The sequence below is a fragment of the Acomys russatus genome, chromosome 5 (assembly GCF_903995435.1).
Source record: "Acomys russatus chromosome 5, mAcoRus1.1, whole genome shotgun sequence".
Taxonomy (NCBI): Eukaryota; Metazoa; Chordata; class Mammalia; order Rodentia; family Muridae; genus Acomys; species Acomys russatus.
In genome coordinates, this window is record NC_067141.1 from 65,369,172 (window position 1) to 65,393,762 (window position 24,591).

At 49.3% G+C, this 24,591-nt stretch overlaps 1 protein-coding gene across 2 annotated transcripts in view; it reads left to right on the forward strand.

Moving 5' to 3' along the window:
• The window catches only part of Sufu (SUFU negative regulator of hedgehog signaling), a 100,131-nt gene that overhangs the window by 43,129 nt on the left and 32,411 nt on the right, over positions 1 to 24,591 (forward strand). The window contains exons 4-8 of one of the 2 annotated variants that reach the window (XM_051146706.1): positions 17,925 to 18,067; positions 18,696 to 18,781; positions 19,014 to 19,086; positions 21,927 to 22,083; positions 23,771 to 23,882. In XM_051146706.1, the coding sequence (XP_051002663.1) occupies positions 17,925 to 18,067; positions 18,696 to 18,781; positions 19,014 to 19,086; positions 21,927 to 22,083; positions 23,771 to 23,882 (571 nt within the window). The remainder of the gene's footprint in view (positions 1 to 17,924; positions 18,068 to 18,695; positions 18,782 to 19,013; positions 19,087 to 21,926; positions 22,084 to 23,770; positions 23,883 to 24,591) is intronic. The other variant, XM_051146707.1, reaches the window with a different exon arrangement.

Consider the following 24,591-nt stretch of genomic DNA (forward strand, 5'->3'; position numbering starts at 1 on the left):
TCTGAGAATTGAACTCAGGACCTCTGGAATAGCAGTCAGTGCTCTTAACCTCTGAGCCATCTCTCCAGCCCCCCCACCTTTTTTTTTGAGACAGGGTTTCTCTGTGTAGACCAGGCTGGCCTCAAACTTACAGCGACCCACCTGTCTCTGCCTCCTGAGTGCTGGGATCAAAGGCATGCACCTTACCTACATTTTGAGAGGTCTTCCCAGCAGATGTGGAGGCTATGCAAAGCTTGGACCCAGCCATCACTTACAGATTCCGTGCTCCGCCCTCCTGCTCGTTGGGAGCCTTAGCTCAGGGAACTCCTTCCCCAAACTCTTAACAACTGAGGCTTGCAGCCTCCTCCTCGCTTGAGCTTGTGCTCCTCAGGACACTATTTCAGCTCCCAGAGGGAAGCCAGCTCCGCTTCCTCCTGCCCGCCCCTCCCCCACCCCCTCACACACACACCAGTGAGCTCAGAGTCCTGCCCAGGTAAGACACTGCCCTGCCACAGCTCACCAGCCTCCCTGTTTGCCCCTCTCTAACATTCCATGTGTGTATGCTGGTGCCATCTGTGCCTCAAGTAAAGTTCTGACAGGAGATGCTCCGCCAGCTCCCCGAGGAGAGCTGGAGCCCTCTGCTTCTTGGTTTGGATAAGCTGCCCTCGTTGCCCCAGTCAGCTAACCAAAGCCAAATGGAACTGCCTGCTTATATTAGCATCATTTTTCTTCCTCCTAGTCTTTTTGATTTTCCTGACATTTTCTTTCCTTTGGCTGATTTATCCTATTTTGGTTGCTATGGATCTGTAAAATATTTCCCCTTTCATCTGTTAGGAATACTGACCAGCTGCAAGTCAAAACACTTTCTCCGCATTTCCAAAGATTTTAGATTAATAGCTGAAGGATTGCATTTCTATTCCACAGAAGGCAGACAGGACAGACCTCAGTGATGAGCGTGAGCTCCAGAGTCTAAGTGCTTCAACCCAAGCTCAGAATTCTAAGCATTTCAGGAAGAACTGAGAGCAGAGGTTGGCAAGTACAGCCCACAGGCCGGTTCTGATGGCCACCTGCTTTGTACAGCAAGTGGCACTGGAATGCTTGTGAGCACTGCCCCTGCCATCCAGGAGCTCATGCTACCACAGCAGAGTTAAATGGTTCAGGGCTGGGGTGTGGCTCAGTGGTAGAGCACTGTTTTGTTGTGTAAGGGCCTGGGCTCAATCCTCAAACTCCAGAAAAGCAAAACAAACGGGAAAGCCACAAAGACGAGCATCTGGCCACTCACTGAAAAGCCTAACTTTCCCTGGGAAACTGTCTCCCACCTCTGAATAATGCCCAAGTGCAGAGTCTGAGGATGGGATTGCCTGAGCTTCCTTCTGTGCCTTGGCCAGAGGGATCCCTGTAGCTAGAGCTTCCCTGAGGAGGGAGTGGGCTCCCGCTGAGCTGCTGGGGGCGGGGTGGGGGGGAGACATGACTGAGGCAAATTCCTTTGGCTTCCCTGGTCTGTATCCTCCTTGCAGACCTTGGTGAACCCCTTGGGTCTTTGGTACAAAGACGCTATTTAATAGGCATTAAGCTGAGATAATTCACCCTTAGGCTGGGTCTCTCATCTCTGCTCTCCTGTGGAGTCTTAATTGCTTAGCTTTCAAGCTGAATGTGACTCCTTTGTTTATGTCACCTGCATTTTAGGGATGCTCCCTGCAGGGGGGCACTGAAGGCCCCTGGTGAGGAGAGTTGAGGGATAGACTCAGACTTCTGACCACTCTCAATAGGCTTATTTATTTATTTAAATTTGTTCTTTGTTTGGTTTTGATGACCATACCCATGGGTTTAGAGAAGACTGTGGAGCAATGTTTCAGGGCCCCAAGTGTCAGGCTTCCTGGCTTCAAATCCCCAGTTCAACAAGGTGAAATGCACACCGTACTTCATCTGAGGAACAGTTTTAGGTATGGGAACTCTGGGTCCACTTCCTGACATCACACGTGGAAGCAATAATAGTGTTCGTGGGGATTTATTTTGGTTGTTGCTTATTTGAGTTTTTTGAGACAGGGTCATCTGTAACCCAGGCTGGCCTCAAACTCATTGGGTAGTCAAAGATGATTTTGAGCTCCTGCCTCCTCCCAATTGTGCTAACAGCCTGTCCCCAACATGGACATGTGGAACTAAAAGAGGGTAGTCATAGATAGTGTGATGGGTGGGGCTGAGTCCCTGCTACTTCCTTTCTTGTACCAGCCTGCTAGCTAGATGGCTCAGTGGTTTTGAGCACTGAGTGCTCTTCCAGAGGACCCAGGTTCAAATCTCAGCACCCACATGGCAGCTCACAACCCTCCGTAACTCCACAATGTGGAGGAGTCCAAAGTCAGGCTGGGTGACACTGTGAGACCAGCGAGGCCCCACAACAGCTATGGGGTCCTTTTTCTGCCTGAAGCCCTTAGCCCCAGGGAAGCACACGCCTGAGGTGCGCTCTGGAGCACCAGTGGCCTACCTGCCTCCAAGCTGACCTTGCTTGGATTCGATGATTTAGGAGAACAGGATGCTGTCAGCTTCCGTTGGGTGTATCTGGGTCCTCCCATGCTGAGCAGTGTGGTGACCTGAACTCTGAAGTCTGTGTCCTCTCCCTCTCTTCACAGGGCGGTTCAGTCACACACTTGCTAATGTCTGTCATAGCTGGAACACTTTCATTCCTCAACTATAACTTTATTGTTTTTGCCACTGCTAAAATATCCAGCTGATACTAGAAACATAAAACTGGGCAGGTATCAATCAATTCAAACTCGACTGTGCTAGCCTGGCCTACTCCCCAGCCACGTGCCCTGTTACCTGTCCTCCAGCCTCCCCCTGGCCTCCTCTGCTCGGTCTTTGTCCCCATGGTGACTTCTCCATGGTGGCCTCCTCCTGGCATAGCACCTTTCCCTTCTTCGGGCCTGGCCTCCTCCCCATGGCCACCTCCCCATGGCCACCTCCCCATGGCCGCCTCCTCACTGCCCGGTGATCTTCTCCTCTTCTCCCTCTCCCTCTTTCCCTGGGACTCCCCAATCCGGAAACGGAAGTCCTGCCTACTGTCTCCTCTCCCCGGTCATTGGCTCTTTAACTTCTTTATTAGCCAGTCAGAGATAACTGGGGAGTAATTTTTACACAACATTGAGACAGGAAATTCCTCAATAGCAGCAGCAATACCAGATTCTGCTAGCATTTAGCTCACTGCTGGTTCAGCAGTTAACAACTGAATATACAGAGACATACTGTAACGCAATGTGAGAGAGGGTCACCTCTACAACATGGTGCCGCTTGAAGTCTTTGGAGCTGTGCTCAGTAGCAACGGTTGTGACAGCCAGTGTGTGCCCTTGCATGGAAGTAGCATGGCAGACTCCTCTCGATGAGCTTCCAGGTTATCTCCAGCCCCCACCCCCCCCCCCAACCCCCAGTTTATGCAACTTGCAGCTGTGTCCTCTTAGCTGAGGGCAAATTCCTAAAGTGGGTTGCCAGGTCATGCAGTCTGCACATTTGCAGTTTGGTGCCTATGCCCAGCTGCTCTTTAAGAAGGAATGCACAGTCTTGGTGTTGCTGGCCAGGACTGCTGCTGTACACTCACCTGCCCGGAGCCCCCGCACCAAAGAAGAGGCTGTGTCACCTCTAAAGTCCAGAGAAGTCACAGGAGTCTTCCAAGTCTTAGTCCTTCAAAGCTGGCCCGATTCCAATAATAAGTTCTCTGAGACCAGAGACTTTAAAGGCCCAGCAGACCAGTGTTAGACTGTGAGGGTGTGGTTTTTCTTGGATAGAATACAACAGCCCTGAGGCCATCTTGGAAAGTACCGAGTGGCCAGGGTGGAAAAACAGCGTTTCTATGTCTGGCCAAGGTACCAAAATGCTATCACCAGTCACCATTACTGCCTCTTCCTACAGCCACGTCACGTAGAATTGCTTGTCCTTCCTCTCTTACCTTTACCAGAGAGGGAAGGGAATCTGGAAGAGCCTGGAACAGCGGTGCAGACAGCTAGGATCTGTCCTTTACCCATGCTCCTTTGCATGCCATCCTCCTAGCTGCCACTTTCTACATAGCATACTGGTAAATTAGGGTGGATCCAGACAAGGCTTGCTTTCTGCCTGACAGCCTGTCTGAGCTGTGCAGTGGGTGAAGAACAGCTGGCTAGAGAGGCAAGGAAACCAAGGCAGCCCTGTCTCCAGGCAGGGCTGGCAGAGCTGAGCTCTGACCCACAGCAGGTGCTTAAAAATGTCTGCAGTCTCGCCATGTGGCAAAGGATTTGCCTCTTCTTTGTTCTTTTCCCTTTTTGTGGAATTTAACTAGAGGGTCTGGAACCCTTTCCTAACATGGCAGGAAGTAGATCCATCGTCTCAGAAACAACTCTGGAAAAGCTCGGGCAGTCTCCTGTTAGTTAAGCAATGCTGATTTGGGTACTTAGATGACTGGCCCAGAGGCCACTTGATTTTCTGGATTTTTTATTTATCTTGCTTTACTCTGACAGGGTCTCTGTGTAGCCAAGGGTGATCTGAAACTATGTAACCCAGGATGTACCCGAACCTGTGATCCTCCTAGGTTTTGGTGTTAAAAAGGTGTGCCACCGTGTCTAGCATGACCCAGGACCACCACCGCCATCTTTATTATTATTGTTTTTGTTGTTTTGAGACAGAGTTTCTCTGTGGCCGTGGCTGTCCTGGACCAGGCTGTCCTCGAACTCACCAAGATCCCCAAGTGTTGGGATTAAACACATGTGCTACCACCATGCAGCCATTTCTTTATTTTATTTTTAATTATGTATTGGGATGTAAGTGACCACAAGTTGGAGCCTTCTGGAGGATATAACTCCTGTAGTTATAGACAAATATAAGCCTCCAGATGTGGGTGCTAGGAATTGAACCTAGGTCCTCTAGAAGAGTAGCCAGTGCTTTTAACCACTGAGCCATCTCTCCAGGCCTAGGGCTTGTTTGTGTTTTTAGTGCATAGAAAAAACATCTGGTTAGAAGAAATCTGTGGGGTTTTACTAGCAATAACCATGGGCTGCGGCTTGGGAATCTGTGAGGTGTCCTTCTTGGACCATGGTGAGGTGAGGGACCCACAGTCTGCCTTTGCTTGCCCTGGAGACTTATTTGGGGTATAAGCCTCTCTGCTGTGACCCGTAATTGCAGTGTACTAAGCTTCCTTGACTACGAAAGGGGTTTTCTATGTAGTCAGTCCTCTCTGTGACTGTGACTCTGAGCAAGAGGAAGGAAGCTGGGAAGGGAGAGGTTTTTGGTTTGTTTTAGTTTGAGACAGGGTCTCATTGTGTGACTTTGACTGGACAGGAATTCAAAAGACCCACCTGCCTTTGCCTTTCAAGTGCCTGGATTCAAGATGTGTGCCATCATGCCCCAATAAAGTGAAAGGTGTTCGAAAAAATTCCTAGGGGCACAGCTTTGTATCTTCCTTGGTTACGTTTCTAATCTGTTCCAGCTCCTTTTGATGCCAGACAAAACCTAGGAGGCTACTGTTAGGGTATATAGTATGCAGTGGTAGAGTGGCACCGTGGAGGCCCATGCCAAGGTGTTGCCCCGGCCCCCAGGAGCTATGCCATGCAACAGATCTGGTATAAAGGAGCTTTATTTAGGGGGAAGGGAGGGAGGGGGCAGTGGGGGACGAAGAAGGGAGAAGGGAGAGAGAGGGGGAGAGCTGGAGCATGAGCTAGAAGTGGCCAGGGCCTGTCTATCTAGCACACACCTGGTGCATCTGGCCGCAGCAGGTGATGAATAGCGTTTGCTAGGACCTCGAAGAGGCCAGCCGAATCAACTGTATTCTAATAACTACCCTGCGTATTGCTTCTTGCTTTTCTTTCATTTTGCAAAAGGGTCTCAAAAATCCCACTGCATCTGCCTCCTTAAGTGCTGGGATTATAAGTTGGCACCTCCCCTCATCTTTCCCCCTCTTAATCGTGTGATATGCCTATTCATTTCTCATTTTGGAGTCTTGCAATCACATTGAGCCAAATTAATATCAGGGACCCCGCTGGGCATGGTGGCGTATGCCTTGAATCCCAGTAGGTGGATCTCTGTGAGTTGGAGGCCAGCCTGGTCTACAAAGTGAGTCCAGAAAAAAAAATCTAAAAAGAAAAAGAATATATATGTGTGTGTGTGTGTGTGTTGTGTGTGTGTGTGTGTGTATAAAATCAGGAACCTCATTCAAATGAATGTTTCAAGTTTCAGAGTGTTCAAAAGGAGGTCCAATGAGGTTGGAGGAGGAAATTTTTTCTTCTACCACTTGACCAGGTGGGAAGAACTTCGTAACTGGCTCCTATCTACAACAGCTCAGCTAGGAAGGACTTGGCCTTTTAGCCACAAAAGAGCCACTGACCCTACATATAGAAAATCTGTGCACACAGTTTGTTTGCTTGTTGTTCTTATTTCTTAGAGAATGGCTCCACCTTAACCCTTTGCTGTAGCATTTGCTTGGAAGCCCTGCAGTAGGGCTGCTGCTGTGTGCGCATGTGTAGGAAGGCAGGGGTGCAAGTCTGTACAGCTGAAGCTTCAAAGCTCCGGAGTGGCGCATCCTTGCCTCTCCCTGCAGGAGAAGGTCAAGTGTTAAAAAGAGAATTAATTACCCAGACCGTACTTTGATTTTGCTCCTGTGTGATGTGTGCTTTCTCAGTTCCTGACATGAGCCTTGCTACAGACAGAACTCTTAGCTGTAGCTTTTGGGTGGGGTTATGTGTGGAGGGGGAGGGGGCTCAGGCTCCTGCTGAAGTGCTCAATCACAGCTGCATTTGATCCCCCTCAGGGAAAGGGTCAGCCTCAACGGGAAGGGAGTCTGCTGTCCTCTTTTGATGAGTAAGTGCTGTCTTGTGGACAGATGTGGAGGCTGACTGGAGGAACCACAGTGAGTGACCTCAGTATCGGTGCGGGGTCAACCTCTTCCCCAAACGAGGTTAGCATTGCATGTGTGTGCTAAGGGCTGCGGAGCTTGGTAGCAAAAAACTAGATATATGCAACCCACTTCTCTTCAGCATGGCTTAGAGTAGGGAAAATGCCCCTGCTAGAGCTGTCAAGATTGGGGTGAGCTTATAGAGAGATGTGGTGAGGGCAGTCAGGGGGCCCAATCAGAAATGTTTGGGCTTAGCAGAACCAAGAGAATTGGCTTTGAGCTTTATTCCATGCACTGCCTGACTGACTCAGCCACCTCTTGGGAGTCATGATGCTTGTTCCGACCTATTTATCTGCCACCAGCTCCACTGAGCTGCCCCAGCAGTCACAGCAGCAACTTGGGCCATGGAATGGAGTTGGTAGTTTCCAGAATCTCTCCATGTGTTTGGCTTCACCCTGGCTCCTCCATAGAGGGAGCACATCCTAACTGGCCCCTCCTTCCTCAGCAGTCTGGGAGCATAGCTGGTGTGTCCTAGAACCCAGAGAGGCCACACGGCATTGGCACTGTGATCTGTGAATACCAAAGCATAAGAAGATGAGCTGGCCAGGCGTGGTGGCGCACACCTTTAAGCCCAGCACTCAGGAGGCAGAGGCAGGTGGATCTCTGTGAGTTTGAGGTCAGCCTGATTTATAAACTGAGTCCAGGACAGCCAAGGCTACACAGAGAAACCCTGACTCAAAAAACAAAAAACAAAACAAAACAAAAAAAGATGAGCTGGGAGCAGCTCTGGGGCACAGTGCTTTCCCAGTTTTTCCATGGCCCTAGGTTTGGTTCCCAGCACAGCCCTGCAGGAACAAACAAGACAAGACTCCTTAAGACAGCGTGGCTGCTGTGCTATGAGAGGCTGACCTCACAATTGCCAGGCCTGAATATTCAGTCCGTCTTGGGTCTCCAACCATTTTCCTCCTCTGTAAAGCACCTGAACAGACTTGATGCCTAGCACAGTTCAGCTACTTTTTTCTTTTGGTTTTTCCAGACAGGGTTTCTCTGTGTAGCCTTGGCTGTCCTGGACTCACTTTGTAGACCAGGCTGACCTCGAACTCACAGAGATTCTCCTGCCTCTGCCTCCCAAGTGCTGAGATTAGAGGCGTGCACCACCACTACCCAGCTGCTTTCTTTTCATTTAGTGTCTATTGAGAGAGGAGAGAGAGAGAGTGTGTGTGTGAGTGTGACGCAGCATGGAGATCAGAGAACAACTGGGCGAGGGGGAGGTTGCCTTTTCTTCTATCACGTAGGTTCATTAGACTTGTTGCCCCTCTGTCCTATTTCTTATTATTGTCCTTAGAAGGCCCATGGTCGTTCTAGGGTGCGCAAACCACTAGGAACATTTGCTCAGCCACACAACCCCCAAAAGAAGTGTAATCTTCTTCTCTGGCTCCAAACTCCTCAGTTCTGAAGGCCAGATGGGGGTGGGGCCCCACTCTTCCGAGGAGCCCTGTGGACTGTACTCAACGTAGAACGCGGGTAGCCAGACCATCATGCTCCAGCACTGGGATGGATTTGGGGCCCTTGGGGAATGTGTTCACATTTTTTTCAGTGTTTCAAAGGCAGGGCTAATTATTTTTCAAACAATAGCTGTTTCCTGTAACCCATAGCCCTAAATTTTGCTAATTTATTATATCCTGGCCAGTCACGCTTCAGACCACTGTAACTAAAGCTGCACTCTGGGGAGGTGGGGATGGGGCAAGGCTAATTTGAGGCATCCATGAGAGTTTCCACACCCATTCAGCACTAGGCTTACAATTATGTACATACACAAAAACATATATATATATACATACATATACAAACATGCAAACATATATACAACATACACACACAGAGACACACTCATATACACATATACACAAACATACAGACACACATACACACAAACACATATATACAAACACACATACATATATACATACAGGCCAGTGGTGGCACATGCCTTTAATCCCAGCACTTGTGAGGCAGAGGCAGATGGATTGCGGTGAGTTCAAGGCCAACCTGGTCTACAAAGTGAGTCCAGGACAGCCAGGGCTACACAGAGAAACCCTGTCTCAGAAAACCAAACCAAACAACCCACACACATACACTCATGTACAAAACCACATACACACACACATATACATTCATACCCCAACACACACACACACACACACACACACACACACACACACGGAGTGGATGCTGAGGAATGTACCCTGTGGGTTCATGAGTCCTCTCAAGCAGGGCATGTCTTTGACTGGAACTGGCTCTCTTTAGGCTTGAGTCAGGGAGGGCTGAGGGCTCACAGGAAGGAAGGGAGGCAAAGCCTCTCCCCAGCCCCCACAGGCAATGGCCTTTTACAGACTAGTGCTGACCCCAGGATTTCCAGTCTCTCTTGGTGAGGAGACTTAAGGAACCAGAGGAGAAAGAGCCCCTCTAGCCCCTGGCTGGACAGCTGGGCCTCTGACCAAGGCTTTATTAGCATTTGAAAACCCCTCTGAAGGGCCTGAGCTTCCTGGGGCGGGGCTCTGGGGCCTATGTTGAGACCTGTGGTGGCTTCCCACAGAATAGGGCCTAGAGTCCAGGGCATAAAGACCATGTTGGACTCAAGAATGAGCCTTTTGTGGCTTTGTCCCTAGCTTGAAAACTGTGGCCAGGGCTCTTCCATTGTTAAGAAAGACTATTTTTGGCCACTACAGACCTGTCTTTCGCTGGAGAGTCCTGTTAGTGTGTCATGCTCAGAAAACACTTCCTGCAAAGCTCGGCTCTTTGTTGATGCCTCTTAATGCAGTAATGCCTTTTGTATTCTCGGCACACACGTGTTCAGGGTGACGTGTGTTGGCCCTGGAGCAGCAGCATGGCCTGAGACATTTCTAGCCTCAGGATCTCTTCATTACTTCCTAAGGTAAACCCCTTCCCAAATTAAGACTGAACAGGGTGCTATTTGATCATTCATGTTTAAGCAGTTTGGGTTTGCAACCATTTATTTTTAAATCAGTGTCAATAATGGTTGATAAAAGCTCTAAACTTTTCCAACCTTTTCCTTGTGTCCAGTCTGAATCCTCGCCTGGTTTGTGGTAGTTCAGTCCTTCTGAACCACAGGACAAGCCTGTAGGGTCTGGCCATCTGTTTGTAAGTCAGGAGCAATGGCACCATCTACTGGGCTCTTCCTGTTACTACAGGCTCAGTGGCTGTCCTGTTTTCTGGCAAGTACACTTTGGTAGGGAGTGTCTGCGGTGTTCCAGCACATGGCAGTGGTACATTGGCATACACTGAGTACAGGCCAGGAACCAAGCTTAGACACTGATTAGGCACGTTGCCTAAGGTCACAACTAGTAAGGGGCAGAGGCCTCCAAACTCCAGAGTTCACCACTGTGCCATGGCCTGACCTCAGAGCAGTGAGAACTCCGTTCACTCCCTTCTTCAGTAGCCTGGCACCACTCTCAGCTGGAACACAGGAGTTATTTCTTCTGTGCCGTTTTGGAGCTGTCAGGTTTACTTAATGGTAGATTAACAACACTAATCTTCAGCTTATTTTCCTCAGTATGATGATACAAAGTTGTTGTTTCAGTAACTTTGCTGGGATGGGAGTGTTGGGTGGTAGAAGTCATACGTCATGCCCAATGTGTGAGTCCTGGGTCCCATGCCCAGCACCAAAGAAAAACTAGGCTTGTTGCGAGGCTGGAGAGGGAGGTGGCTTAGCTGTCACAAGCACCTGCTGCTCTTGCAGAGACCCAGGTGTGGTTCCCACCACCAAACAGCACTCACAACCTTCTGTAACACCAGTTCCAGGGGATCTGGCGCCCTCTTCTGTTCTCCTAGGGCACTGCATGCACATGGGGCCCATACATCCAGGCAGGCAAAAAACGTGAAATCAACAACGTTTTAAAGGTTTGTTTGGGGCTGGAGAGATGGCTCAGTGGTTAAGAGCAATGCCTGCTCTTCCAAAGGGCCCGGGTTCAATTCCCAGCACCCACATGGCAGCTCACAACTGTCTGTAACTCCAAGATCTGACACTCTCATACTAAGGCACATTAAAATTAAATAAAATATTTTTTTTTAAGTTTGTTTGGGGAAAAGGTATGTTAGTGTCTGGGGATAAATAGTGAATGATACAGGGGCACACATACGGCAGAGCTCTTGGTGTGGGTGAGCGTGGGAAATGCCCATCCTCACTAACTCGCAGCATGATTGGCAGTCTCAAGATGCTTCCCTCAACTGTGACTAGTAAACTGTTGTCCTGTCACACAGATGTGTGCTGTGCAGTGCAGGCAGTGGTGTGTGCCGGCGTCGTGGGCTGTCACACAGATGTGTGCTGTGCAGTGCAGGCAGTGTGCGCCAGCATCCGTGGGCTGTCACACAGATGTGTGCTGTGCTGTGCAGGCAGTGGTGTGCGCCAGCATCCGTGGGCTGTCACACAGATGTGTGCTGTGCAGTGCAGGCAGTGGTGTGCGCCGGCGTCGTGGGCTGTCACACAGATGTGTGTTGTGCAGTGCAGGCAGTGTGCACCGACGTCCGTGGGCTGTCACACAGATGTGTGCTGTGCAGTGCAGGCAGTGTGCGCCGACGTCCATGGGCTGTCACACAGATGTGTGCTGTGCAGTGCCGGCAGTGTGCGCCGACGTCCGTGGGCTGTCACACAGATGTGTGCTGTGCAGTGCAGGCAGTGTGCGCCGACGTCCGTGGGCTGTCACACAGATGTGTGCTGTGCAGTGCAGGCAGTGTGCGCCGACGTCCGTGGGCTGTCACACAGATGTGTGCTGTGCAGTGCCGGCAGTGTGCGCCGACGTCCGTGGGCTGTCACACAGATGTGTGCTGTGCAGTGCAGGCAGTGTGCGCCGACGTCCGTGGGCTGTCACACAGATGTGTGCTGTGCAGTGCAGGCAGTGTGCGCCGACGTCCGTGGGCTGCCTGCTGAGCCTGAGGCTGTAACGGCTTGGTGTCCTCTCCTTTGCCTCCTCACTCCAATATTGTCACCGTCTCCTCATCTTCTTCCTCTTCTTTTGCATGACTTGTTGTTGTTTTGTTTCTTGTTTGTTTGTTTTTTTGAGATAGGGTTTCTTGTGTATCTTGGCTGTCCTGAACTCTGCTTTGTAGGCTGGTCTTGAACTCACAGAGATCAGCCTGCCTCTGCCTCCCGAGTGCTGGGATTAAAGACGTGCACTACAATACCTGGCTTTTCTCTCTCTCTCTCTCTCTCTCCCTCTCTCCCTCTCTCTCTCCCTCTCTCCTTCCCTCCAATATTTTTTAAATGTATTTACTTTTGTGTGTATTAGTTTTTGCCTGCATGTCTGTCTATGTGAGAGTGTCAGATCTTGGTAGTTACAGACAGTTGTGAGCTGCCATATGGGTGCTGCGATTTAAACCCAGGTCCTCTGGAAGAGTAATCAGTGCCCTTAACCACTGAGCCATTTCTCCAGCTCTATTGAACCTCTTTTTATGTGCTAAGTGGCTGTTTGTATCTTCTTTGAAGAAACTCTTTTAGTTTTTCTAGACAGGGTTTCTCTGTGCTATCTTGGCTGTCTTGGACTCTTTTGTGGACCAGACTGGCCACGAACTCATGAAGATCCACCTGCCTCTGCCTCTCTAGTGCTGGGATTAAAGGTGTGTGCTACCACGCCCTGCTTATTTTGCCCAATTTTAATTGAATTATTTGTCTTATTGAGTTGTAAGCACTCTATATATCCTGGACACAATATGCTTAATATTTCATGAGCACTTACAAGTTTTTGGCTTGACAATATTTTTCCATTCTGTAGGTCATCTTTTTTACAATTGTAAATAACTTGAAAATTTCATCTTGAAATACTTGAGTTTTAAGCCTGTTCACAGGGCTATATAGCCACTCCACCATTCATCTTTTTTCATCTCCCCAGATTGAACTTTATACCGTTAAACTAGTCCTAGATTGCCATGTAAACATGACTACACAGGAGGCCTCTCTGATGAGTGGAATCTTGAACCATTTCTCCTTTTCTGCCTGATTTCACTTAATACAGTGTTTTCAAGGTTCATCCATGTGGTAGCACAGGTTAGAGTGCTAGATAGTATTTCATTTTATGTAAATTACACATTTTGTTAGTCCATTAGTTTATTGACAGGCATCCGGATGGCTTCCACTTTTTTGCTATTATGAATAATGCTGCAGTGAGCACTGGCACACAATCTGTTCAAGTCCCCGCTTTCAGTTCTTTTGAATATGCACCCCAAATTGGAACTTCTGGATCATATGGCAGTTCTGTTTTATAGTTTTTGAGGGCCTGCCATACTGTTTCCAGAGCAGCTGTTTGACATCACCACGAGCAGGGCACCAGGGCTCTGATTTCTCCATCAGTCACCAATACTGTCATTTCTGGTTTGTTTTTGTTATTGTGTGTGGTTACAATTCTATGGGTGTAAAGTGGGCATGGTGTGATTTGCATTTCTCTTTTTCTTCCTTGTTGGTGATGGTACAGCACAAAACGGCTTTAATTTTGATGAAGTTCAATCTGTCTATCTATTGTTGCTTGTGCCTTCGGTATTACATCCAGGAACTGGTGCCTAATCTGACACTTCTTTGTTTTCTTCTAAGTGTTTTGCAGTTTTAATTCTCACTGTTAGGTCTGTGATCCATTTTGAGTCAGTTTTTGTTTATGGTATAAGGAAGAGATCCAATTTGAGTCCTTTGAATTCGGGTAGCCCGTTGTTCCAGCACCATTTGCTGAAAAGAGTCCCCCCACCCCCCGGGGTTGTCTTGGCACCGTTGTCAAAATTAATGACCATAAGTGTGCAGTTTTATTTCTGTCCTCCCAACTGTGCTGTATTGATCAGATGCCTCCCCTGTGCCAGCACTGTACTCATGCGGCTGCTGTAGTTGTCCAGCTCAAAGCTGGGAGGACTGAGTGAGTGCACGGCAGTGTGCTGGGCTCACGGGCAGAGCACAAGCCTGAGTGTATTAAGGCCCTGAGTTTGATTCTCAACACTGAAAAGATAGACAAACTATAAAATTGGGGAGACTAAGTCCATGAACTTTGTTCATTTTTTTCTTTTCTTATTGATTAGGTCTTTATTTTCAGTTCCAGGGGTTGAGCTCAGAACCTTTTTGATACTTAGAAAATACTCTTTGGTGCTTGCTTTTTAATTTATCTAGTGTTTTGCCTGCATGTATATCTATGTGTATGAGAGCGTATATCTGTGTGTACGAGTGCACGTATATCTGTGTGTACGAGTGCACGTATATCTGTGTACGAGTGCACGTATATCTGTGTGTACGAGTGCACGTATATCTGTGTGTATGAGTGCACGAGTATCTGTGTGTACGAGTGCACGTATATCTGTGTGTATGAGAGCGTATATCTGTGTGTATGAGTGCACGAGTATCTGTGTGTACAAGTGCACAAATATCTGTGTGTACGAGTGCACGTGTATCTGTGTGTACGAGTGCACGTATATCTGTGTGTGTACCCCATGCATGCCTGGTGCCCTTGGGTATCAAAGGGCTTTGGGTCCTTTCAGTCCCTGGAACTGAAGTTACAGATGGTTGAGAGCTACCATGGGGGTGCTGGGAACCAAAGCCCAGCTCTCTGCAAGAGCAACAAATGCTCTATCTCTGAGCCACATGCCAGTCCTTGGTTTTTGTTTCTTTAGTGGTTTTTTTTTTTTTTCTATTAAAATAAGCATAATCAAGATGGGCAGTGGTGGTGCACACCTTCAGTCCTAGTACTTTTGGGAGGTAGAAGCAGGCGGATCCTCTGTAGACCAGGCTGGTCTACAGAGGAAGTTCAAGGACAGCCAGGACTACACACACACACCAGTCTCAAAAAACAAACAAATTAGCATAATTGGCTTTTAATTTTATTTAATTTTTGTTGTTGTTATTGTTGTTTTTGTTTTTGTTTTTTTGAAACAGGATCTCTCTGTATAGCCTTGGCTGTCCTGGACTCACTTTGTAGACCAGGCTGGCCTTGAACTCACAGAGATCCACCTGCCTCTGCCTCCCAAGTGCTGGGATTAAAGGCATGCACCACCATGCCTGGCAGTTAATTTTGTTTTTTTGAGACAGGGTTCCTCTGTGTAGCCCTGGCTGTCCTAGACTCGTTTTTTAGACCAGGTTGGCCTCAAACTCACAGAGATCCGCCTGCCTCTGCCTCCCGAGTGCTGGTCCTGTGTTTTAATGTACATAGTGGGCATGCATGACTACTCCCACTTGAATCCGTTCCTTTTGTTTGTTTCAGATTTTGTTTTTGGCTCTTCTTGATCTCTTGCATTTCCATAAGAGTTTTAGAGTGTGTGTGACTTTCACAGAAGCATCTGACATTCTTGGGGAGATTACATCGGCTGCAGATAATCTGGGTAACGCTGCTCTCCTCGTTAAGCTGTCCTCTGAGTGGATGGCTTGGCATGTGCATAGTTCTTCTGTGACTTCTTTCAACAATATTTTGAAAATTTCAGCACACGTGTTTCTAATTCTCTTGTTAAATGTATTTCAAGTAGTTTATTCTTTTGGGTTCTATTGTAAAGACATTATTTTTGTTTGTTTTCTGTTTGTTCATTTTTTGTATCTAGAACTAAAAATTGTTTTTACACATTGCTTCTGTACCTGCAACCCTTATAAATGTGATAGTTCTTTTTTTTAAGGTTCTTAAATTTTATTTTATGTATATAAATGCTCTATCTGCATGACCACCTGCATGCCAAAAGAGGTCATCAGATCCCAGTATAGATGATTTGTGAGCCACCCACATGGCGATGGAACTCAGGTCCCCTGGAAGAGCAGCCAGTGCCCTTAACCTCTGAGCCATCTCTCCAACCTGAATTTCTGATTTATTTTTATTTTTATTTTTTTGTCTCCACTTCCCTTGTGCTACGATTACAGATGTCTACACCACACCTGGTTGATGCTAAGGATGAAAGCCAGGGTCTTATGCATGCCAGGCAAACACTACCAACCGAGCTACATCCTCAGCCCTGTTGTATTGATTTCTAAATTAAATCAAGCTTGCACTTCTGGGATAAGTCCTACTTGGTCTTATATACAGCCCCCTTGTGCTGGAAATTTTTTTTCTAAATGTCTATGGTTTCTTTTTTTTCATTTTCTTAAATTCTTTTGTCTGATTTTGGTATTAGAACAGTATTGGCATCGTCTTTTTTCTTTTTTGGAAAGGCTTGTGAAAAAGCATCAATTTCCAAAGTGTCTGTGTCAGTGGCATCTAGATTGTAGGTGGGGGTCTGGTGAGAGTTTTAATTATTGGTTCAGTCTCTCGTGCTGGTCCTTACTTCCAGCAAACTATAGACATGGCAGTGGAAGGAGAGAGGGGGTCAGGAGTGTGCAAGCAGGAGCCCAGAGCCTGAGGCTTGCTCAGTAGCCCCGCCTTCTCCTTCTCAGTCCGCACCTGAATGACTACTGGGGAAGTGTGGCCAACTCCCCAAGCCTGTGTCTACCTGGGGAAATGGCTGGGTAATATTAGGTGACACAGGGAGAAATCAGATCAGAACAAGACAGTCAGGACAAGTGAGGACAAATGCTTCTGGGCTGGTGTGCATGTGGCCATGGCATGTGTGGTGTGTCCTGCCTTGACATAAACACGGACGTGTAACCAGTGAGTTTCCCCTCAAGCAGATGTGGAATGAACTCTAAGCTATGGAAATGAGTGGAGTGTGGAAACTTATGTACTTCCTTTTATGTTGAAAGAAAACAAATAGAGAGGAGCTGGGGGTTGAGGCCGCTTGCCGAGCTTGCACAGAGCTCTGGGCTCTGTGTCCAGCAACTCATGAAACTGGGTGTGGTCAGGGCTGGAGAAATGGCTCAGTGGTCTGACGCACCCAAGTTGGATTCCCAGCACCCACATGGCAGCTCACAGATGTATAAGACTCCAGTTCCAGGGAACTTGATATCGTCTTCTGGTCTCCTCAGGCCCCAAGCACGTAAGTGGAATACAGACGTACATGCAGTCAAAGCAGCCATGCACATTTTTAATCCCAGCACTCGGGAGGCAGAGGCAGGCGGGTCTCTGTGAGTTCAGGGCTAGACTGGTATACAAAGCAAGTCCAAGACAGCTAGGGCTGTACAGAGAAACCCTGTCTGGAAAACACAAAAACAAACAAACGAAAAGAACCAACAACTGGGTGTGATGGCATACATCTGCGATCTCAGCACTTAGGGGGGAAAGTAGGAGGTTAGAAGTTAGAGGCCATCCTCAGCTCCACAGGGAATTTGAGGCCTGTGGGTGCCCAAGAACTGGTAAATGCAGCACATGCTGAGGGTGGGGGGAGGCACTTAGCACTGCATGGGGGTGTTCTATTTGGTTTTTTACTTTTATTTTTTCAATGTTGACAAGTAGCCCAGGCTAGCCTCAACGTATTGTCCTCTTGCCTTAACCTCTTGAGTGCTAGGATTACATGCATGTGCCTTTACTCCTGGCACTTTTTATTTTTTATTTATTTATTTATTTTAAGTAGTAGGCCTCTGTGAAGCACAGTCCTGAGGCTGGAGTTACTGTGTTCTCACAGAGGCAGCTGCCCCCGCTCCCCAAGCCTGAGCAGTCTGCTGAGGTGAAGGGACTACCCTGATCTCCATTTACCTGAAGTCTCCAGTGTTCCTCAGAAACCTTCCATCTGCCTGTGGGAAGCTGGCAGCAGGCCTCCAGGGCTCTATGAGGCTGACTGTTCCCTTCTGCGCTGATTCACCAGCACAGAAATCCCCGTTGTTTTTTCCAAGAAGGATTCCCACTGCTCCTCTGCTCTCAGATGGTCCAGTGACCACACTGGAAAGCAGCTCATTCTTGGCCTGACTGGCCATGCCCTTCCCCGACATGGAGGTACTGGAGAAGCCTATCAGATGCTAGAAGCCTTTGGCCTTCCCAAGCCAAGTGAGCTCGCACATCAGTAGCCTGTCCTCTTCTTCCAGCGAAGGCAAACACAGCAGGCCATTTGGGACCATTTGGTGTTTTGGGAGTAGCTGCAATTCTTGCGTGCGTCAGGCTGTTCTAGGAGGCTGGGAGTGGGGAGCCTCCCAACCCTGGGCTCTGAGGTCTCGGGGCAGATTCCAGGCCTGGATCCAAATGCTGAGGATCCTCATGTCTCTCCACAGAGAACACCTTCTGTAGTGGGGACCACGTGTCTTGGCACAGCCCTTTGGATAACAGTGAGTCGAGAATTCAGCACATGCTGCTGACAGAGGACCCCCAGATGCAGCCTGTCCGGACACCCTTTGGGATAGTTACTTTCCTCCAGGTGAGGTGTTGGGAAGTCCAGAGCAGAGGGGCCCACAGAAGGGAGAGGGAAGCAGGAGGCTGCCCCTGGTCTTCTCTGCTGTCTTGAGTCAGATGGTTTGATATCACACTGCGGTGACAGAGGCAGGAGGGACTTCCCAGCTGAGGGCCAGCCCCAGGCTTCCCTCACATCGGGCACTCCCCCCCACCCCCCATGGGTATGAATCCCCCCTACCCCCCCTCAGCTGCTGCCCTTGCTTGCTTTCAGTTATGAGGTCTGGGTGAAGGCTCAGCTGGTGGTCTAGAGATTTACACAAACATGTGGCTATTACAGGAGCAGCTACCTGACCACACATGTCCTTAAATGCCTGGCCTGATAAGGCTCAAGCTGCCCTTTGTTTCTTCTGTAGCCGAAAACTAGATTGTGTCCCACAAGACACCTGGTCAGGCCCCCATGCCTGTCTATGCACTCAGGAATCTCTCAGCTGGGCAACACTTCCTAAGGGGGCCATCACATTTTGGGAACACCAGCCTAGAAAGAGACCCTGCTCTAAGCCCCCTACTTGAGATGCCCCTGAGAGAACCTGGGTAGCTGGACATCTAGGAGGGATGGCCATTAAACCACAGTGGCATCTCGTCCTGGGCTGCAGATTGTTGGTGTCTGCACTGAGGAGCTACACTCAGCCCAGCAGTGGAATGGACAGGGCATCCTGGAACTGCTGAGGACGGTGCCTGTGTGAGTACATCCCCAAGAGTGGAGGCCTGGATCGTTGGGTCATGGGGGTGGGTATCCTCCCTCCACCCCACCTGTAAGGTCCTTGCTTTGCTGTTCGGGGCACTCGTTTTTCTATGGTCCCTGACCACTAACACTGGCCTTTATGTTCTGGGCCTAGAACAGCAAACAAGAAAGGCTGTTGACTGACAATCAGTCTAGACCCTCAGTTACCACCATCTCTCCTTGTCCACAGTGCTGGCGGTCCCTGGCTGATAACTGACATGCGGAGGGGAGAAACCATCTTTGAGATCGATCCACACCTGCAAGTATGTCCTGAGTGAGGAGAACCTTGCTAGCACACTCTTCCAAATAACATTGGCTTTCATCCTGAAAAAATGGAGGGCCTTTGTGTGTGAGCCAGTAGAGATAGAACATGGTTTAGAACCTGTCCCCTGAATTCTGCACCCCTTATAAAAAAAAAAATAGAGATCTCAGCCCAGAACCGCAAGCCTGACACTCATATATGTGCATTTTAAAAATGGATTTTATTGTATGTAAATTATATATCAACTTAAAATTAGATCACAAGGGCTGGAGAGATAGCTCAGTGGATAAGAGCACTGTCTACTCTTCCAGGGTCCTGAGTTCAATCCCCAGCATCCACATGAAAGCTCACAACCATCTGTAATGTGATCTAATGCGCACTGTATACATAATAAATAAATCTTAATAAATAAATAAAATTAGATCACGAACAACAAAGAAAGGTATTCGCAGGGAGTATTGTTCTGCCCTGCCTTCCTGTCCCTTCTCCCCTCCTTAACACATATCTTCAGGGAGCCGCCCTCCCTGTATCAGACAGCAGCACAGGCTATGCTGACCCCACAGCCCAGCCTATGCCAATTGGCCGGATGATCCTGTCATTTTTCCTGATTCACTTCCCAGCCCTGTCCAGGTAGGTTGGCGCTCCCTGCTGTGTGAAGGAGTCTTTAGACCCAACAAGTCTGTGGCTGCCTGGACAGTGTCAGTGTCATCTTAGGGCTTTAAAAGAGATGTTCACTTGGCACACAGCTGTATTTTGGGGGCTGGCCCAGAGCACTGCTGCATTTCCTGCATGCTGTGCAGCGGCAGAAGCAGCAGACCGTATGCCTGCCTTGTGTGGCTCCTCCTGCTCACCTCGCCACCAGAGGCAGGTTGCGGCATCTCTGAACTTAGCATGTTCCTGTAAGGCCGTGGCAGCGACAGGCTTGCAGACCTGTAAGTTCTTGAGCACACATCCTCTTATTTTACAGATGAGGCTCCTCCACTTCCCGACTACCTTTAACCCTGAAATGCCCATGCTGCCGCCAGAATCTTTTGTTATCTCTTCCTGCTTTCTGTGTAGCTTCTGCTAACGCAAGGGCCAGAAGCCGTGAAGGCACCATTAAGCCCTTGTTCAGCAGCGACACTGGGGCACAGCATGGGGCACCGTGGCTTCTTGTTTGGTCCCTGTCATGAGTGCCAAGTACTCAGAAAGGACTTGGCCCTTTGAGTTAGTAGGGCAAGCAGACCCTTCCCCCTTATGCATATGAGAGCCCGTGGTTCCATGAGACCCCCGCCAGCAGGACCGTAGCACCCTATGCTCTTTCTCATCAGAGTGGGAAAAATTCGGCTTGCTTTCTCAATGGCTCCAGGTGCCAAGTGAGAACACTGTTTGTGTCTTTGGGGCCTGTTTGCCATTAGTTCCTTTGAGAGCTGGTTCATGTTCCTTTGATCTTAGCTTACTGCTAACCAGCTGTGTGCCTAATCGAGCTTTTTCCCTCAGATACTGGGGGCTGAATCTAGGGTCTCACACATATGAGCCAAGTGCTCTACCACTGCTCTTGATCCCCAGCCCAGCTCACTTTTTACTTTTTGAGACAGGTTCTTACTAAGTTGCCCAGGCTGGCCTTGAATTTCCTCTGTACCCCAGCAGGCCTTAAATTTATTATCCTCCTCCTTCAGCCTCTTGAGTAGCTGAGATTACCACAGCACCACTCCTATGGGGTCTTAACTCCTCCTTTTTACATTAAAGATGAGTGGTCAGGCTAGTCCTGGGACCATGAACTGATGTCCTCAGCGTTGCCTCACAGAAGGTCTCAGGGCAGCCACTGGCAAGAGATTCCAGGCTCTCTCCCCCTCCCCCAAGCACTTCTGCCCTTCCCTCCCTGCTCATGCCTAGAGAGCCTAGAGCTGTGCCTGCCTGCTGTCAGCCTTGCCCAGGCTGCTGACAGCATCACAAGAAAGAAGGAAGGGTGACCACCTGTGACCAGGGCCTTGTCTGGGAGCCCTGCAGAGGGGCAGCTGGCACAGCTTTGGAGGTGTTTAGTCACAGCAGCTATACTTGGCCCGCATGGCTGTTCATGGACAGGGTTGCTAGAATCTTCCAGACGACCTTTGATCCAAAGCCCAGCACCAGAAAATCCAGGGATGTTTTGAGTACAACTCTTCCTTGAGGCCATTTGGAGACAGTTTAGACTGAGCATGCCAATGTCTACACAAAGGCAGGGCCCCTGGGAGAAGTGTGCAGTGGCCACTGCCCCCCAGACCCCCATTTCAGCCTAGGGGATGGAAAGGAACCCCATCCAGAGCCCTTTGCCAAAGTTAGCTGGCACCTATGGTCAGGGAGCGCTTCTGTTCTGGAGTGATGGCCCCCTCTAGCTGTTATGATGAGGAACTGCAGGTATGGGTTCCTAAGTCAGGGTAGGCTTACCCCCTAACTCCTGTAGGGGTAGGTAGAGGGTTGGGGTGGGGTATGGTCATTGTTGGAAGAGCAGGAAGAAGGGAAGGTTTCCGCCTTTCCTGAGAGAAATGGATCTTGTCTTTGTTCCATCAGCTCTGAGGGCCAGAGGGTTAGGACTGTCCATCAGGACTGAAAGAAGCACAAAGGCCTTTGTGCTGTAGGCTGATGGGAAGGAAGTGTCCATGGCATGTTCACTCCTCCTGCCTTCCCCTAATCCTACTCCCAGTGGCTGGCAGAAGCCACAGTGCGTGTAGCCAGAGAACAAGGTCACAGAGACCCTGATCTTACAGCGCCGTCCATGCTCCGTGCCTAAGGGGTTAATACTGAAGGATAGTGGCTGGGCTGGGGTGGTGACGTTGGGCACCAGTTCTCTGAAGGAACTCTGACTCTTTGGTTCTTTTCAAGCAGGAGAGAGTCGACAAAGGCATCGAGACAGATGGTTCTAACCTGAGTGGTGTCAGTGCCAAGTGTGCCTGGGATGACCTAAGCCGGCCTCCGGAGGACGATGAGGATAGCCGGAGCATCTGCCTGGGCACACAGCCCCGGAGGCTCTCTGGCAAAGGTTGGGACTCCCCTGCCTTCCCTGCTCGCCTTCCAGGCTCCCTAGGACAAGTCTCTAACCAAACAGCAGCCCGCTCTGGTTTATTTTCTAACAAATGAATTTTTCCAACGTGAGTGAACTATATAAGCAATATTGGCCTGTTTGTAGCTGTTTCCTGTGTGTGTTTCAGACACACCAGTGGCAACCATGTGTACACTCTGCTCCTTGGAATCTGAGCTCATTCCTGTGTGTGGGAACTCTGCAATAGTTAATAGAAAAAGTACACAGTCCACCCAAAGACAGGACAGCAAATGCCCATGACCCACAGAACTGGCATGGGTACCAGCTCTGGCCTGAAGGTCATGCCAAGCCTGAGGAGCTCTCCTTGGACCTTCCTGGGATTTTAATGAGAATGACGTGAGTGTGAAGCCCCCACACTGGCCTACCTTGCAGTTCAAGAGCCTGTGGCAGGCACCCTGCTCCCACTGCCTCTGGGTAAGGTCCTGGAGAAGGAGGGTGTGGCCACCCTGTTGGACACTCCCCATGCTGGTCTTGGCTACAGAAGTACTTGTGGGGTTTTTTTGTTTGTTTGTTTTGTTTTGGCTAAGGCTGTCCCTGGCTAAGGCCAAAGGAAAACCAGCCATTTGCATACGTGTATGTTTGAAGTGTCCTGCCTCCCTCCTGTCTCAGTTCTTCTGCCTTTTCATTTATCGAAGATTAAGATGCCTTCGGGCCTGAATAAAATACCTGGCTTGTTTTGCTTTTGAGACTGGGTCTCATAGAGCCTAGGCTAACTTCCAACTTACTGTGCAGCCAGGGATGACCTTGAATTCCTGATCCTTCTGCCCCCAACCTCCATGGTGTTAGGTTTCCAGAAGCACCGTGACACAGCTTTCTTGTTTCTTTATTTTTTGGTGCTGGGGTAGAAGTTCAGCACAGATTGTCCACATTCCGTGCCGTATGTGTGAAAAGGTTTCTGAAAAGCCAGGAGTGCGCACACCTTCAATCCCAGCACCCGGGAGGCAGAGACAGGCAGATCTCTGTGAGTTCAAGGCCAGCCTGGTCTACAAAGTGAGTCCAGGACAGCCAAGGTCACACAGAGAAACCCTGTCTCAAAAAACCCAAAAAGACAACTTAAATTCCTAGTGCAAGGATCTGAGCCCTTTTCTTTCCTGCAGGGGTCAGAGGGGCTCACATCTGGTTGCTATTGGCAAAAGAGTAGCTTAGAGAGTTTGCCAGTGTGTCCACAGCTGTGGACATCATTGCTATCTTATTTATTGTTTATTTTTCAGACATGCTCTCCCTCCCCCCTCTCTGCAGCATATGCTGGCCTCTAATTTCCTGCCTCAAACTCCCAGCACTGGGAAACATGCACCACCATGCCCAGCACTGTTTTGGTTTTAATTGTAAAGATAATTCATTGTACAATAACAGGTCACACAGCAAAGTTGGTGGTCATGCCAGCCCCACTAACACTGCCAGCCTACCACCTCTTTCCTCCTTTCTTCCTTTATTTGTGTGTGGCCCACCCAAGCTGCTCTCAAACTTGTCAAACTCCTGTTACAGCCCCCTAGTGCTAGGATTCCTGGTGTGCACCACCTTGCCCAGCCTTTCAACAGCATACTGCTGTACTAGGCTCTAGAAGAAGCTGGGGGAAATGCTGCTGGGAGCCCAAAGGGCCATCAGGAACTTTGTAATCTCATTGCAGACACAGAGCAGATCCGGGAGACCCTGAGGAGAGGACTTGAGATCAACAGCAAACCTGTCCTTCCACCAATTAACCCTCAGCGACAAAATGGCCTCACCCATGACCGGCCCCCGTAAGTGTCTGTGTTCCAAGGGACAAGAGGATTGTCCCTGAGGACTGCATGAGAAAGAACAGTGCACATGATTCTTGTTGGATGGACCCACGGTCTCTGGGTTTAAGGGCAGCCCTGGTCCAGGGTATATAAACCTGTGGATTGTAGGAAAAGACCACAAAGGGGACTTTGCAGACCATGAATATAAGCAGCAGTAAATATTTACATGGGCTGTGTGAACAGGGTAGAGTCCAGGTCGGGGCAAGATCTGACTGGGGGCCTCTCAGTCTTGTGGGAGCCCATTGTGCTAAGCCAGTCCCCTCCTTATCTCACTCTGGGTCAGAGTTGCCCTTCCTTCCTTCCTGGAGCCTGGGCTCTGGCTGATAGCAGCAACCCCAGGGACCTCCTTGTCTGGCCAGCCCTGTACTGCATGCCTGCTGCAGAGGCCCTTCTTCCTGCCTGCCTTTCCTGGGGCCCAGAGAAGGGAAGCAAAGTCCTCTGCAGGCTCTGCTGCCTGTCTAAGGGTCCTGTAGTCCTCGGGAGAAACCAGCCTAGCCCAGAGGTCAGGTCTCCTTCCTGCCCACCTCTTCCTTTGTTAGGAGGCAAGTGGTGAGCAAGGCTGGAGCTGGGAGCCCCTTCTTTTCACCAGGCAGGGGATGCCTAGGTGCTGGCAGCTCAAAGCAAGAACCTTGCCTGCCCGGGAGGAAGTTGGTGGGTCTTGGGTGAAAAA